This window comes from Paramormyrops kingsleyae, chromosome 2 (genome assembly GCF_048594095.1).
Source record: "Paramormyrops kingsleyae isolate MSU_618 chromosome 2, PKINGS_0.4, whole genome shotgun sequence".
Classification (NCBI taxonomy): Eukaryota; Metazoa; Chordata; class Actinopteri; order Osteoglossiformes; family Mormyridae; genus Paramormyrops; species Paramormyrops kingsleyae.
The window spans coordinates 19,295,654-19,311,338 of NC_132798.1; the positions used below are offsets into that span (position 1 = coordinate 19,295,654).

General features: G+C 45.8%; 1 protein-coding gene across 4 annotated transcripts in view; it reads right to left on the reverse strand.

Annotated features, from left to right (window-relative positions):
* ralgps1 (Ral GEF with PH domain and SH3 binding motif 1) overlaps window positions 1-15,685 on the reverse strand; it is a 117,519-nt gene that overhangs the window by 12,491 nt on the left and 89,343 nt on the right. For all 4 annotated transcript variants that reach the window (XM_023840717.2, XM_023840718.2, XM_023840716.2 and 1 more), the window contains 3 exons: window positions 11,186-11,323; window positions 10,653-10,746; window positions 2,369-2,436 (listed from right to left, as the gene is read on the reverse strand). In XM_023840717.2, coding sequence (XP_023696485.1) covers window positions 2,369-2,436; window positions 10,653-10,746; window positions 11,186-11,323 — 300 coding nt within the window. The remainder of the gene's footprint in view (window positions 1-2,368; window positions 2,437-10,652; window positions 10,747-11,185; window positions 11,324-15,685) is intronic.

A 15,685-nucleotide genomic window follows, 5' to 3' on the forward strand; every position in this document is an offset into this window, starting at 1 on the left:
TGCTGGGAACTGGGAGGCCTTTCTGGGCTCCTGAAGGACTGGGCTGAGGAAGACTTATGTAGACCAGGGGCTTGCAAGGTGATGTTCGACAGAGGATTCCCAGAATATGTTTATAACATTTTAAAAACATAAAAAATAAACGTAATCATAACTGCAACCAGTCACTACGATAAATCTGTCTTGGGGGACCTTGGGGGACCTCCTGGTCAGAAAACAGGGGTCACATGTCAGGCTGACATCGTTATTTCAGGGGTCATAGGTGGAAATGTTTGGGGATGCATGCTCTCGAGCGGCTGCCCTCACACCCCGGGGCGGCTGTCTTTACCGTTGTTTCTTGTTAAGCTGAATATTCAGATCTTAGACGAAGCTTTTTTTTTTGAGATTTACACACAGCTGAACAGTTTCCAGTTTCCTGAAGTCACTTTCAGGATAAGTTTCTGCTTGCGAAGCAACAGCAGCAGCTTTTCTGAGATTCTTTGCTGCCGTAGTACCAGGTGAAAATTATCCATCATTAACAGCTTACTGTGGCTTTGCAAATAACTGTCCTGGGGGGGCACAGCTTTCCAGGCATCGCATACTTATTCAGGATTATGGTGCAAGCTTTGTGCGTGTGTGCAGGTTTGGGGGGACATGCGGCTCAGTCTGGGGGGTCCACAACATTCTGCTACATCCAGAGCACCTCTTAATGACATTTAAGAGTTAAACTTAACAGACCCGTAAAGAAAAACTCCCAGGATCAGGATGCAGACTTATCAGAGATTGGCCATTTCAATCTGCAGAGTGACCAAGGATTCTCACACTAAATCCAAGGGTGATAAAGTCCTTTCCTAGTGGTGCTTGTGACTTTATGTGCAGTTGTCTTTTTTTTATTATGCCTCACGATTATTCGGTCCTCAATGCCTCTGTCATTAAGACATCCTGGATAGATTTGATTTGGAGAATGCAGATGTTTTCCTAAGCCTTGAGGTAATACTATATTTAAACTCTGTTTCAGGGAAAAGCATAACGCATAATAAATACAGATAACTAGCGGTTAATTGGACCCATTAAGCCAGGCAATAGGAAAGGCAGGAGACATGGACAGACCCCTGCCAGTAATTCAGCTAGACACCCGGGTCCATTTAAAGGGATCTTGTGATTGGGCCAAAAGCACATTATTAAAGGGAAGGGATAGGCAAGAGGGCAGTGTTTTCATGTTTCTATGGAAACATAAAAAAATATACGGCATGAGCGCACCATTCATCACAAATGTTTACACGGAAAACTTGCCATAAAAAAGTGATAAAATGATAAGAACGTAATGCTGACTGGAGGCGATGTGTCAGACAGACGACGTTTGGGTTCGGTCTGCAGTCTGACCCATTTTTTTTTTTTTTTTTAGAGCCGGTGGGCCGTTGTGCAGGACCCAACAAAGGCCTGATGATCACATACAGGGTCCACGTGGATTGCCTGCCCTCACGAGGCTTTGAAGAGAAACAAAAATGAACTCGCACAGAAGCCAAATGCAGCAAATGCTGGACATTTGGATCCACAGATTGTACCAACCACAGTGTGTCCAGCATGTGGTGTGTTGGCTGCGAAACCCAGTGACCCGGTATCCCTGAATTCCCTGCAACATGCAGACAGCTTGGAAAAAAGCGACATAAAGCAGACAGCTTCAGTACGTTTGCAACTGCTCTCGTGTACTGGAGAGTTTAAGGGTTAATTTGCTCAAGGTTAGGCTTTGGAATGGTGATTACTGCCTGGTACAAGGATACCTTAATGCTAGCAATTTATGGATATTCAAACTTAAGTTAAATTTAAGTTCATTAAATTACATTTATGCCAGTTCACTTAATGTTTAAGATCAAACAGAGTGAAGACGTTAGGCTTACTTCTAACTTTCACCCTAAGTAACTGAAAAACTGTCACAGTAAATACTGGTTAATGCCTTCTTGCTCCATGTAGTACATGAAAGGATTAACCAACCTAACAAGTAGGAAACCATTACCAAGGCCAAGCTAACAACAAGCATATAACTTGTTGTGGATATTCCAGCCTTAGGAGACTCTGAAGGCCAGCCACAGTTTGGTACATGCTGCCTAAGTGAGCCTCCCTTCTCGCCCTTGATCACTCATTTCTCAATAAAGAGTGTCCACCTCACCATTACCAGCAGCGTAGAAATCCTGAGTGAAAAGGACGGACCAGATCTGAGACATTGTGCAAAGGTGGCGACCATTTCAATGGAGGCAGGAAATATCACTGTGACATCCACTCCGCCTAGCATGTGCAAGAGTTCAGAAAATGTCCCCCACAGATAAGGAAGGGTGCAGCAGTTCAGGGGGGACAGACAAAAGAAGTTTCGGCTGGGGGAGGCTCTCTCCATTACCTGCAAGGTCTTCCTTTGAGGACACCAGGCGAGGAGAGCTGCTCCCAGGTTCAATCTTCAGGGACAGCCTGCAACAGAGAGACAAGACCTGTGAGCGGCACAGCAGCAGCTACATGGAGATGGAGAGTGAAAGGTGGCCCCCTGGTGGCCATCGTGTTAATGACCAGTCATACAAACACATACACACACTTCTAGCCACCATGAAAAAGCAGATATGAATGTTACTGGTAAAACACACACTACATATGGGCTGGGGGGAGGGGGGGTTGTCATCAAAGTAATGCTCTTTAGAGACTTGCACAGGCGAGACAAATAGGATTCATCAATGAATATGGCATTTTCTGATCAGCAAGCCATGTGGTACGGCCTCCTCTTCTTTACAATGCTTACATATTTTCAATTGAATGATCTTTGATTCACTGAGCAAGTCTGACAGAAAGCCTGCAGCACGCAAATTTGTACTCTTTGAACTGGTTGGGTGTAACAAAACCTTGGTCTGGATTTTTACTTTCTGGACTTGAACTTTCCACCTCTGCATTATGAACAGAGATAAACACGCAGACTGACACATGCCTATATAACTGTCTGTAAACTGATAAAAACATAAATACATATCAGAAGGTGTCACAAGGCTGTACGAGTAAACGAACCATCCGTGGAACGACCCCATGGAGTTATGAAGTGCACTCTATGTCCCAGATAGGGGACGAGGGTTCCGAGCAAATGATGGATTAAGTGATTTCCTAGACCGGCTGAAATTACGCACTCAGATTTGGAGAACATCCAACACACATGCAGAGAGGGAGACGTGTCCGAGATGAAAGGCACGACACACGCGCTTCAGAGTCGGTGTTTCCACTGCCTTCAGACTGGCTGTTAACCTGAACAGAGCTACGGAAGGGTCTCGCCTCATGCCGTGCTTCAGAAATATTCTTAAAGCACGGGAAGGCACTTGGGGAAGTGATGCCCTATAATTTGTTTTGATCCTCATAAAACGGTTTTGTTTCCAGATCATTGGATACGTTCCTGATGCACAGTGCCCCCTCCTGGCAGAGACAGAGCTTCTTTCCAGAAGTCACTGGAGGCCTGTGGAAAATGGGCTATGGGGAGACCCAGAGAAACACTCTTTTTCCACCCTAATTACAGGGAAAAGACTTATTATCGCCATTATTCTGCTGGAAAATGGGCTTGCAGAGGCAGTAGTGGCTTTATAACTTTTATAGAAAAGGCAGTCCTGGTGTTTTGAAAGAAAAGCCCCCCCTATCCGCTCCCCAGTCTGGATACTACAAGCTTCCCGCAGTTCCTCTATATTTCTGCCCTTTTGTCTGCAGCAGCACTAATGCAGACAGAAATGCTTTATTAGTGGCGCTGTAATTTTCACTTATGATTAACTAAAAATAAAACCCCAACGGGTAACTGTACAGGATGTCCCAAAAAGTCTTAGTGCCGTTTAAGCTTTAATAACTTACATAGTATAAATGTACAAGCTTACAAAGAACAACATCTGACAGTCGTTTTTTTTTTTTTTTTAAATGAATTTCTCAGGTAACCTGACCAATGTCCTTGACACTTTTTGGAGTGGGGGGGGGGGGGGGGGGTTCATGTTAAAATTGTCACGTACGCATTGTAGACTCTTTCTCACTATGGTCTTAAGGCTGGGATCACAAAAGCAATCCATTCAGTCACAAAGCAGCAGCTGATGAAGCTTTTGAAAAATTTGAAAATTGACTAGCTATAGGACAAGACAGCGATTACGTTGTGCAATAAGAAAAATTAAAAAACTTTAAAAAAATTTAAGAAAATAAACTTTTTTGTATGTTTCTAGTATTTATACTTTGGACGTTATTATAGTTTAAAAACTGCGCAAAAATAGCACTTAAACTCTTGGGACACTGTACCATTATGCTGAAAACATTTCTGTGCATGAACATTATGAAAGTTCAGATGCCAGTTCTCAAATCAATGAGTACTATAATATAAAATACACATACATGTATCCACACATATACATAAATATACATAGAGATATATGGACTGACTGGAGCAAGCTGTCTGAGAAGGTTAATTCAGGCGAATTTGCTTGGGTTACAAAAGCCTACAGTTAGTACAGGAACACAAACTGAGAAATGAGGAACGGCGCAGAGCTTCCCCTGAAGAAATCCACAGAAATGGCAGACGGGTGAGGAGGACCAGCAGCCAAGTAGTCTCCCAGTCAGGAGACCAGCAGTGTGGCACCAGATGAACGTTCCCGTAACGGAGCAACGTGTGTGAATTGGTCCGCCTTTTTATGAAACCTTTAGAACACCACAAGCACACCATAAAGCCCACTCTCTCCTCCAGTGCGGCTTACAGCTTTTGTTCGGGAATCTGACAGTAACTACCCAAGTGCTACTAGACACTAATTAGCATCTGCAAGCAATTTCAGCCAATTGGTGAATCACTTCCAACATGCATTAAACTGTAAATGAAACAGTTTCAAGTAACTTCCACTCTTAGTGAGCTATCCAAAGGCCTGTAATGCATTAACATATCTCTAGCATCTTAAACTGCCTGAAAACAATTGTGGAGAAGCACTTAATTTTTATGGCGGCTCAAACTTCGTCCACCAGAAATAATATGGGTAGCTCTCAAAGCATTCCACACCTATGCCTGCACTGCCGCACCATCCTGCCTGAGCATCACCACCTGGTTTAGGAGCTGCACCATGCAGGTCTATGCAGCCCTGCACAGAGTGGTGCGTCCGGCTGATGTGACCTCTGGAAGCTGCAGACCACCCACAGGAAGTGGTGCAAGGAAAAAAATTATGAAAATAATAAAAGATCCCACCCACCCCAACAACAGCATCTCCTCGCTCCTCGGCCTAAACTTAGAGACTGAAAACAAGTTTATACCATCAGACTGTCCATATATGGAACGGGGACTCCCATAGCTAACACACCACTTACCAAACGGGGACTCCCATAGCTAAGACGCCACTTACCGAATGGGGACTCCCATAGCTAACACGCCACTTACCGAATGGGGACTCCCATAGCTAACACGCCACTTACCGAATGGGAACTGCCATAGCTAACACGCCACTTACCGAATGGGGACTCCCATAGCTAACACGCCACTTACCAAACGGGGACTCCCATAGCTAACACGCCACTTACCAAACGGGGACTCCCATAGCTAACACGCCACTTACCAAACGGGGACTCCCATAGCTAACATACCACTTACCAAACGGGGACTCCCATAGCTAAGACGCCACTTACCGAATGGGGACTCCCATAGCTAACACGCCACTTACCGAATGGGGACTCCCATAGCTAACACGCCACTTACCAAACGGGGACTCCCATAGCTAACACGCCACTTACCAAACAGGGACTCCCATAGCTAACACGCCACTTACCAAACGGGGACTCCCATAGCTAACACGCCATTTACCGAACGGGGACTCCCATAGCTAAGACGCCACTTACCGAACAGGGACTCCCATAGCTAAGACGCCACTTACCGAACGGAGACTCCCATAGCTAACAAGCCACTTACCGAATGGGGACTCCCATAGCTAACACGCCACTTACCGAATGGGGACCCCCATAGCTAAGATGACACTTACCGAATGGGGACTCCCATAGCTAACAAGCCACTTACCGAATGGGGACTCCCATAGCTAACAAGCCACTTACCGAATGGAGACTCCCATAGCTAAGACACCTCTTACCGAATGGGGAGTCCTAGAGCTAATGCACCACTTACCGAACAGGGACTCCTAGAGCACTTTCCGAACGGGGACTCCTAGAGATAAGACACCATAGCTAAGACACCACTTACCGAACGGAGACTCCCATAGCTAAGATGACACTTACAGAAAGGGGACTCCCATAGCTAAGATGACACTTACAGAAAGGGGACTCCCATAGCTAAGATGACACTTACAGAAAGGGGACTCCCATAGCTAAGATACCACTTACTGAACGGGGAATCCTAGAGCTAACACGCTACTTACCGAATGGGGAGCCCCATAGCTAAGATGACACTTACCGAATGGGGACTCCCATAGCTAACACACCACTTACCGAATGGGGACTCCCATAGCTAACACACCACTTACCGAATGGAGACTCCCATAGCTAACACACCACTTACCGAATGGAGACTCCCATAGCTAACACACCACTTACCGAATGGAGACTCCCATAGGTAACACACCACTTACCGAATGGAGACTCCCATAGCTAAAACACCACTTACCGAACAGGGACTCCTAGAGCTAACGCACCATTTTCTGAACGGGGACTCCTAGAGCTAACGCACCCATTACTGAATTTGGACTACTATAGCTAAAAGAAAAAAAGCTAACAAATAAAATAAGCAGCCAACAGCAAAATAAGCAGCAAGAGCAATTTCACATTCAGATTCTTTTCAAAAGATGAACACTCAAAATCACACGCCTGCACAAAGTCCTCTAACAGCTTGGTTTGTCTGGGTAAGATGGCATCATTGCGACACCCTGTTGGCCAGAGCCATGGGTCACACATTCCAGCTCGAAGCCTGTGAGATCTCAGAACCATGGGTCACACATTCCAGATCTCAGAACCGTGCCTGCAGGCGAATTCCAACAGGAAGCTCCTTCGTCTAGAAGGAAATGACATGCCATGCCACCTCATTCCCTTTTGCTCAATCCCTTGTTTTTCCAGAAGTTTCTAATAGTGATTCATTGTTTTAGGCACTATGTTTCACAGCAACCGCCAGATACCTCCATATGTCCTTCAGATGAAATGGGGGGGGGGGTCACCATTGCCAGTCTGAGATACTAGCAAAGCTCGGGAGGAAGAACACTTCCAGTTCATTTTGGTAAGGTGCCCTTCCAAACATAGGTGCCTCAGGGCACTTTAAATATGTACTTTCCACTGTGAAATTGGAAAAAACAAGGACGACATCATTTCCGCCTGTGTAATGGAGCGATACAGGTCATTCTATCTCCATGAGGATCTCACCATTTAATAAACAACTGAGGGTGCTCTCAACCGGTCCCTTCACTCAAGACACTCTCCACAGGCACAACAACAGAACCCTGATTAGGGATCCCACAGAGCAAAATTGTCACCTGTAAACGGGAGCCAACTTCTTTCCCTTAAAATGTCAATCAACTGCTTTCAAGTCCCTGTTCATGTATGTCAAACAAATGAAACGCCAATGAAGAGACCAAAAGCATTTTAGGATCCATAAGGTGAGATTAAATAATATCGGCATGTATTTTTAGCCTCTTTAGTTGCTTGGGCCTGTTTTACTGAACCTCCGTTTAACAACTAATGAGACATGATTGTGCTCTAGTCAATCACGCATCTAGAGAAAAGTCAGCAGCCAATTGAGTGAAGCTATCAGATAATTCACACCTACCACCAGCATACTATACTCTGACATGTGTTCTGCCCGCTGAGGGCCCACTGAAATGTTATCGAAGCCGGTTGATTCCTCTTGTCTAGGATCAGATGGCTGGGGTCTCCTTGTCACATCCCCTTGTTCAAAAAGCGCTTGCTTTCATTCACCCAATTCCTCCTCGGACTCGGAGATGCCAACAAGCCCAATATCCGGCAAAACGCAGGCACCTCTGGAACAAGTGAGTTAATTGGAAAGAGGCCGTCAAGTGTCTGGGCCTCGTGCCGCTCTTTATGTCCTCCTAAATCGATGTGGAGAAGGCGGATGAAAAACACACGCAGCCGGCTTGCCGCCCAGCAGAGCCAGTTAAACACATCGTTATGCTACAAAGCCCCACCCCCCGGTAAGGGTCGGAAGTTTAAGTGGGAGAGTTGGTGTGACATCATGGCTAATTACTGGAAATTTTAAATGTGATGACAAAGACGAAAGAAAATGTTTTTCAGAAAAAAAAAAGAGGAGAATTACTTCATTTTCAAACAGGCTTGAAGGCCAAGGGAGAGTAAATGGCACTTCAATAGAAGAGTACGATCTCGCCGCCATTCCGTTACAGTCTGACCTCACCGTGTGCTTCAGGAGGTCTTGCAAAACTGCTGCATGCTTGGCCAATGTAGATAAAGCTTTTCTACCAATATGAAACACACGTACAGAGGAGAATGCATGTTCTAGCATTTTCTGCTGCCCTGTTAGCATCCGGAAATGTTACATAAATGCTTTCTAAACCAAATCTACGGAGGACTTCAAATAGGTACCCCTGTCTCCCTCCTCCTACTCTCGCTCTTTCTGTCTTGACTTTAATCATGAAGGATGCCTGGTTTTTATAGAATGTTGTAGCATTTGGTGATTAAGGGCATGGACCCATTACTTAGCTGGTTTGAATTGTAGGACAGGTCTCCGCTCCAGCAGAACAGAATAAGTATCCGCAGATGCAGATCTAAGGCAGCGAGCCTCAAAGCTCGATAGCTAATCAACATTAAAATACTTGTGGGCTGCACTTCACTTGTCACAGAACTAAGTTGCAGAACTAAGTGCTGACCTCAGCATGCTATCATACCCTGGTAAAGTAATGCATTACGTCATACCTAGGAGTCTAAAAAAAAAAAAAAACAAATTTATCGGACATTATCACACGCCTCAAGCCCAGGGTGTTCCCATGGATAAACAATGCCCAGTGTGGGTCCGAGTCAAGCGGGGATACCAAGCCTCACAGCAAGACAGTCTGGGCTTTTGGGGTTTGTTAGACACCAGTCCAGTTAAATTAGGCTCTGTGTTTATTGAAACTTTCAGTGAGGCACACGGGCCTCGTGGTCGCCCCTGAGAGAGCATCTAGCCTCTGCCAGATCTCATATCCAGCTCACTTTTCTGTAAAAGCCCGTTACACTCAATATGAAGGAAGAACGACACATCTGGGCGCGGCATTTAAGGTGATTCGGATCATTTGCCAGCGGCCCTGAGCATGTGGTGGACAGTGATCCATGGACACAAACTTCCCAAAACGTAGACGGCAGCTGCATTCGCTGGATGCTTTGAGTAGAGGGGAAGCATCTTTCAAAACCATTATTTCCTTTGGAACGCGAAAAACAAGCAGGAAAACAAGGTAACCTAGGTGACAGCTCGACGTGTAATATGTTTTGCGGGAATGCAAGCCTGTATTTCGTTATCGCTGCCTCCACATTTGTAGACCAGGCTGCGTTAATCCGAAACGGACACGGTGTTTGTGAACAATCTGCCAACATCCTGCCTCAAGGCTTGGTTTTGTCTGGGCCCATTTGTGATCAGCGTTGCCAACTTAAAAAGAAAAAAAAAATGATTAAAAGCAGTTTTTTTGTTTGTTAATGGCGTAACCGTATAGCAGAACACATGCTGTCATTCTGGAACAGAAAAACCAGAAGGGAATGAGCCCAAGACCCGAGCGGGATCCAGCGGTGAGCTCACACTGGATGAAAAGCACACTGTGAAACGTATCTGCCTCCATGTCGGACCATGAAGGAGCCTTTCCTTTAAGACTAATAACGTGTCTCAGCATCTACGTATGTATATATGTGTGTGTGTGTGTGTGTGTGTGTGTGTGTGTGTGTATCTATCTATGTATCATCCATCAGTCTATTTTCCATCCATCCATCCATCCATCCATGTAATAGGATGTACCCCATTCCAGGTTGTCCCCTGCCCTGCTCTCAGTGCTTCCTGAGACAGACCCTAGGCTCACGGTGACCCAGAACTGGATAACTAGCACAGCAGATAGATGGATATGGAAATGACAGGGAAACGACAGGAACTGAAGAGTCCTTTCAGGAGAGCGAGCACGGATAAATGGGACGCATTTACATCGGTGTGGTGACTCACTCTGGGGGTAAGGTCACTGTGGGCCTGGCTTTTCTCTGCTAGTGTCTCTCACTGTGAAAAGCTCCCCCAGGCAAGTGGCCAGATATTAATAAAGGCAGAGTAATAAACGACAGCGCTGACTGGCGCTTTGGAGCCAGAGACGAGGCCAGCTCTGGAGACCTCTGCTAACACGAGCAGGATGTGCGGGGATGCCGTCCGCGCTGGCATTGCTCACGAGCGCAAGCCGCGATTACACCCCTCTGGCACACTGGCAGAGACTGTCAGACCCATCTGAGGAATTGATTCCACCGGGGAAACACATACGAGAAGTTTATTCCGGCTGGATTACATCTGACGAACGCTGCCCCCCCCCCCCCTTGTCCGAGCATCTCGGCAGATGTGTCAGTGCTGCAGCCCGGCCGTGCTGATTCCACTTCCTGTCGATCCCGGCCGTGCTGATTCCATTTCCTGTCGATTGGACACCCCTGCAGAGCGCACACACAGCCCAGGAGAGATGGCTCAGGCTTACTTGTAGTTGTCGTCCTCCACGAACTTCTGGAGCTCCTCGATGTAGCGGACGGACATCAGGTACTTCTGTACGTGAGGCAGCGTCCCCAGGTGATCTATGATGGCACACAGCGGGGCGAGCGTAAGAGGTCTGTCTAGGTCTCTCTAATTAGTCCCTGTCACCTAGGAGATGCTAACGAATACATAAGCATTACACTCACTGCTGCCCCCCGCCCCCCGCGATACTCTGGGATTCGTCTGTGCATCGCGTGACACACGACTAAAAGGGCTCTTCGTTATTTAAAAATAAAACATGGTCCCTCTAAGGGAGGATGGGAAGAAATTACCATGAAATGACAAGAGCACTTTGTCAGATGCTGTGAGAAACATGTGGATTAAGTTTCCATAACGACAGTACAGATGTGGAAGAGGAGGAGGGGCCTCAGCCCCCCGCCCCAGCAGAGGCTGCAGGGGGGCCCAAGAGAGAAGGAAGGGATCCTGTCCAGGGGACACTGCACCACTTTGGAGGTTCTCTCTACTCCGGAAGGTACTGACCATAACTGCAGGACATCTGCAGGTCGGAGAAGACCCGCAGGAGGTTGTTCATCTGATTGGTCCTCTGCTCTGTCTCTATGATGCTGTCAGAGGCAGGGTAGGCAGAGTCTATGTAGATCATGTCAAAGAGGTAGATCCCTGCAGAAGGAAGGGAGGGGAGAGGTGTTTACAGAGACCACTCGTCTAAAAGACGTGGGGTTCGTGGATAAGAACAGCAAGAACTTGATTTCTCCATCATTTATCCACCGGACGGGATCTGAGCGAGCAGAGACAAATGTGGATTTCAGTGTAGCACAAGACAATGGGGAAACATACAGCAGATCCTGGGATATCTGGCTACTGTGCTTAAGCCGCTTCCTGTCACTGCACCATGGATGGCGTCGAGGAAAACACTGCAGCACCCCTACAGTGTCCCAGAAAGTCATGCATGAATTTTACATTCCCCAAAGAATTCCCGCAGGTTTAATAATCACTGCCAAGCCAATAAGTACCACATAAATCTCCAGTGAATATTATTTGTTTTAGGATAAACATTTTTATTATGTGTGACGGAGATGTTTGTGTTTCACATCATGACCACTTACTCTAAGGAGAGGAAATCTAAAGCACAACACGCAAGAGGGTCGTCCACATAACAAATGACTTTAGGCCACAGGCAGAATGTAATTTCCTACAGAAAAAAAACACTTTAAAATTGTTTTAATTGTGGTGCCAGTCATCACAGGTGCTGTGATTCATACTGCCCATTGTCTCTTCCATTTTTCCTTCATCTGCTCCAGCCAGTAAATAGTTCCTTCTACAGTTCCATCAAACACACAGTTTATTTTATTCGTCAGATCCACGCAGGCTGCCCAAAGCGATTCACACGTGCGGGGCACACGCACAACCTATTCGTACACTAAAGAAATCATTAAATAAAGCCAGTCTGGGTCAGGAACAATTCCCATAATGCAACAAGGGTGTGAACACCCTTGCGGGTTTCTCAATGTTGACCATACTCATGTATGCTTTTTGCTTCTTCCATTTCCATAGACCAATTCCAATACTGTAACACTAGTACAGAGGACAATAAAAATCCCTCAATGTTGTTCTTGCCCCACCCCAAATATCAAGGGTACATCAGTTGCATCCTCACCAAACAAGACCAATCCCATGATTCACCGAACCCCAAGTTCGTTTTTGTGAGGTTAGCAAAACCGATCTTTGCATTGTCAGTACTGAAAAAAATCCAGAGCGTGAAGCATAAATCTTCAAGATGTGTCAACAATAAGCGAATCAGGAGCAAAATGTGTTGGGGGGGGGGGGGGGGGTTATATGCAGGACCGACGCGTGGATGACGCTCCACAATCAGGTTTTTTTTTCTTGAGGACACTGCTGTCCAGGTTCGATGTGGAAACTCTCCCTTCATACAACATGATGTGAATCAGAACAGCCGCAGGACAAATGCACTGTAAAGCTGGGAAGCAGCTCTGCCGACCCCTGCAGATTTCTTAGGATGCAGCGGACTGTCACACCAGGCAAAGACTAAGGGGGTGAAGGGGCTAGTCAACTACCACGCCTGGACTCATATGAAATTGTGCTCCCCCCTCGATATCAAACTGTCTCCTATGCCTTTGAATGTAACCATGAGCATAGCTCTCATTGCAGCACATGGTAGAAGAAAAAGGAAAAACTCACTTTACTCAAATGGAGGAACCACCCACCTCATTACAAAGAGAGCTGCAACATCTGTGTAATCCATATACGGCTCATTTATCAAAGTCTCTACTAACTCCAGGTGAAGTTTGATTATTTTATCTGAATATGGAAAGTTCTGATGCTTAAATTTACATACATTAACATATGATATGAATTACTTTCAAACAATCTTCTCGATTGTTTCAATCTACACACTAGCTCAAATGATGATTAAGGCCATTTTTAAGGCCCTGTCTTCAATGTGTATACCATCGCGTCAATGTTGCTTACACCCAGTTCCCAAACAGTCACGATAACTGGTTTTTAGATTTTCCCGATAATCTAAATATATACCTAACGAGATGCATTTGTGAGGCAATCGAATCACATGCAGTCCATTATTTTGATCAATAGATTGTGCTGAAATCTGAATATGACTCCATTAGGAAACTTCTAAAACGCTAAAAAGGCTGCTTTCCAAAACAATATATCATTGTTTCAGGCATCACATTTGGTTATTTGTTTGACGCAGCCTTCCGGAACTTTGTGAGCTGGGCTGTTGGAATCTGATTTACCATCCAGTCTAGCGTGAAACTGAACATGTGGTGAAATGTGATCATAAAATCATGCATCAAAATGAGTGTCTAAAAAAATAAACAAACAAAATGGCCTTGAATAGAACCCTCCGCTTTCGCCAGTGTACACGGCACTGGTTGAAAAGGAAACAAGCTGCATCGATTGGAGAGGACTTTCCGACACGATGTGAATACAGAACCCTGGGGAGTTTCTGGGACGTCAAAAAAGCCCACAAATCAGTTTTACAATTTAAAGCTCACGGCAGGATTCAAACTTGCATCCATAAAACAAACCGCAAACAACGTAATGAACTAATTTAAATATTTTACAAAATCGTCTGAAAAACCCAGCAGATCCACACCATAAACATGCACAGTAGCTGAAACTTCCAGAAAGTGTTCCGCTTAGACAACACTGTTAACCACATGTGACGAATGTGTTAACAGAATGCAGTTCGGAGGTTTGAGAATTTGTGACAAACATAATTTAGGTTAGGAACTGAAATTCAGCAGGAGACGTAAATGAGCCCCAGAGGTCTAAGGGAGGCTAATTCTGTCACAGTTATAGTTTCCAAGGCAGCACAGCTCAGGGCCGTATGTTGTGTATTTTAATGTCTATCTATAAGTGTTTCTATATAGTCCTGTCTGTGCATATTGTATATACTGTACTGTACTGCTACCTGCATTATTGCATTTATTGTAATTTTCCCAGACAGCCAGCTTGTGAAGATACAGAGAACAGGTCAACATGTCAGCTTGAACTGGGACACAGCTGTGATTGGATAACTGGATCCACCACTATCTACCATCACAGAGGCCTTCACATACTTTATCGGACTTCAAGCTGCTCGCCAGTTCGCGTGACACTGTTTACTTTCCAGTGCTTCTTCGAAGGGGTCGGGGATCATTTAGAAATTCCCCATCGCTGCCGTGTTCACTTGTGTTTCACAGCCTGAGGAAAAGGACCATAAATCAGCATGACATGCATGGTTACAGGCGTGCCTTAAAAATACACTGACTGACTGTAAGCAAATGCGTTTGACTGATTACCGCAAAGTCGTTATAAAAAAGTAATCAGAAGCTGCTATTGACTCATGTTTGACATTTTATGTTTGCATTTTCGCTGCATGTTCGATTCAGCCAGAAGACCGGGAACCTTTTTACTCTCGGCCAGTGAATGGCAGTGAGGGAAGCATGACAGGCAACTGGATGCTGCAAACAGATGTGAACAGGACATCGCAGGCAAAGGTGAAGATCTCTGCACCCTGCTGCCTCTCTGGAGTGATCTACCCCCTTCCCACAAAGACTCAACTGTGATGGCCCAGGCAAACTTTTGAAAAATACCCCCCCCCCCCCCAACATAAACCAATTGTCACCTGACAGCCATGACAACTGGACACATGATTTAAAACACCAAAAACAAGGATATCATTATGGACCAAGAAAGGATTAAATTAAAACTGAAAAGTGGGTCACTGTATACCAGGGTCAGGTGACAGGAACAGGTCAGCCACTTCCTGTGCTTTTCTGCCAATCATTACACGCGACTGAGGTCTGCTTCCTCTTGCTCACATATAAACACCCCAACATCTGATCAACTCCCAGCTGCAGCCCCACTGCGGCTGACCCCTGCCCCACTGCGGCTGATCCCTGCCCCACTGCGGCTGATCCTTGCCTGGGTCCCATGGCCATTTCTCTTGTCTCATGTTTAGATCTCCTCCCTTCCCTGCACCTTTTGCCAAACCTGTCTCTGCTCCAGTCCTCAGATAAAGTCCCCAACTTCTCTTCCCAATCCCAGTAACATGGGAAGTGCACCTTTTACACACCATGACTGCTTGGACTGAGAGAACCAACGAAGAGCTTCCCATCATTCTCTGGGGAACAGCCAAAAAAAAAAAAAAAAAAAAGCCAAAATAAAAAACAAGAATATAGCTTCAGAGCCACAGCTCTGCATGCGGCCCCCTCTGTGAGAACTCAGACGGGCTCATCTCAAACGCAGACAGTCAATAAAAGGTTGGTATTTCAGTAAGGACACTGAATGATAATGTTAAATGGGTCCCCCTGCTGGCGAGAGACGGGAATGCAGCATAATCGTTATAGGTGCAAGACATTGGCCATCTGAGTAATGAGGAAAAGTTTAAGTGAAGTGTCTTCGCCTCTGTTGTTAGTTTCAGTGTGAGTACTGGAGCCTCGGCCCACTGCGAATGCCCCCCCAAACCCCGCATTGGCCAGCCACCTCAGGCTACCT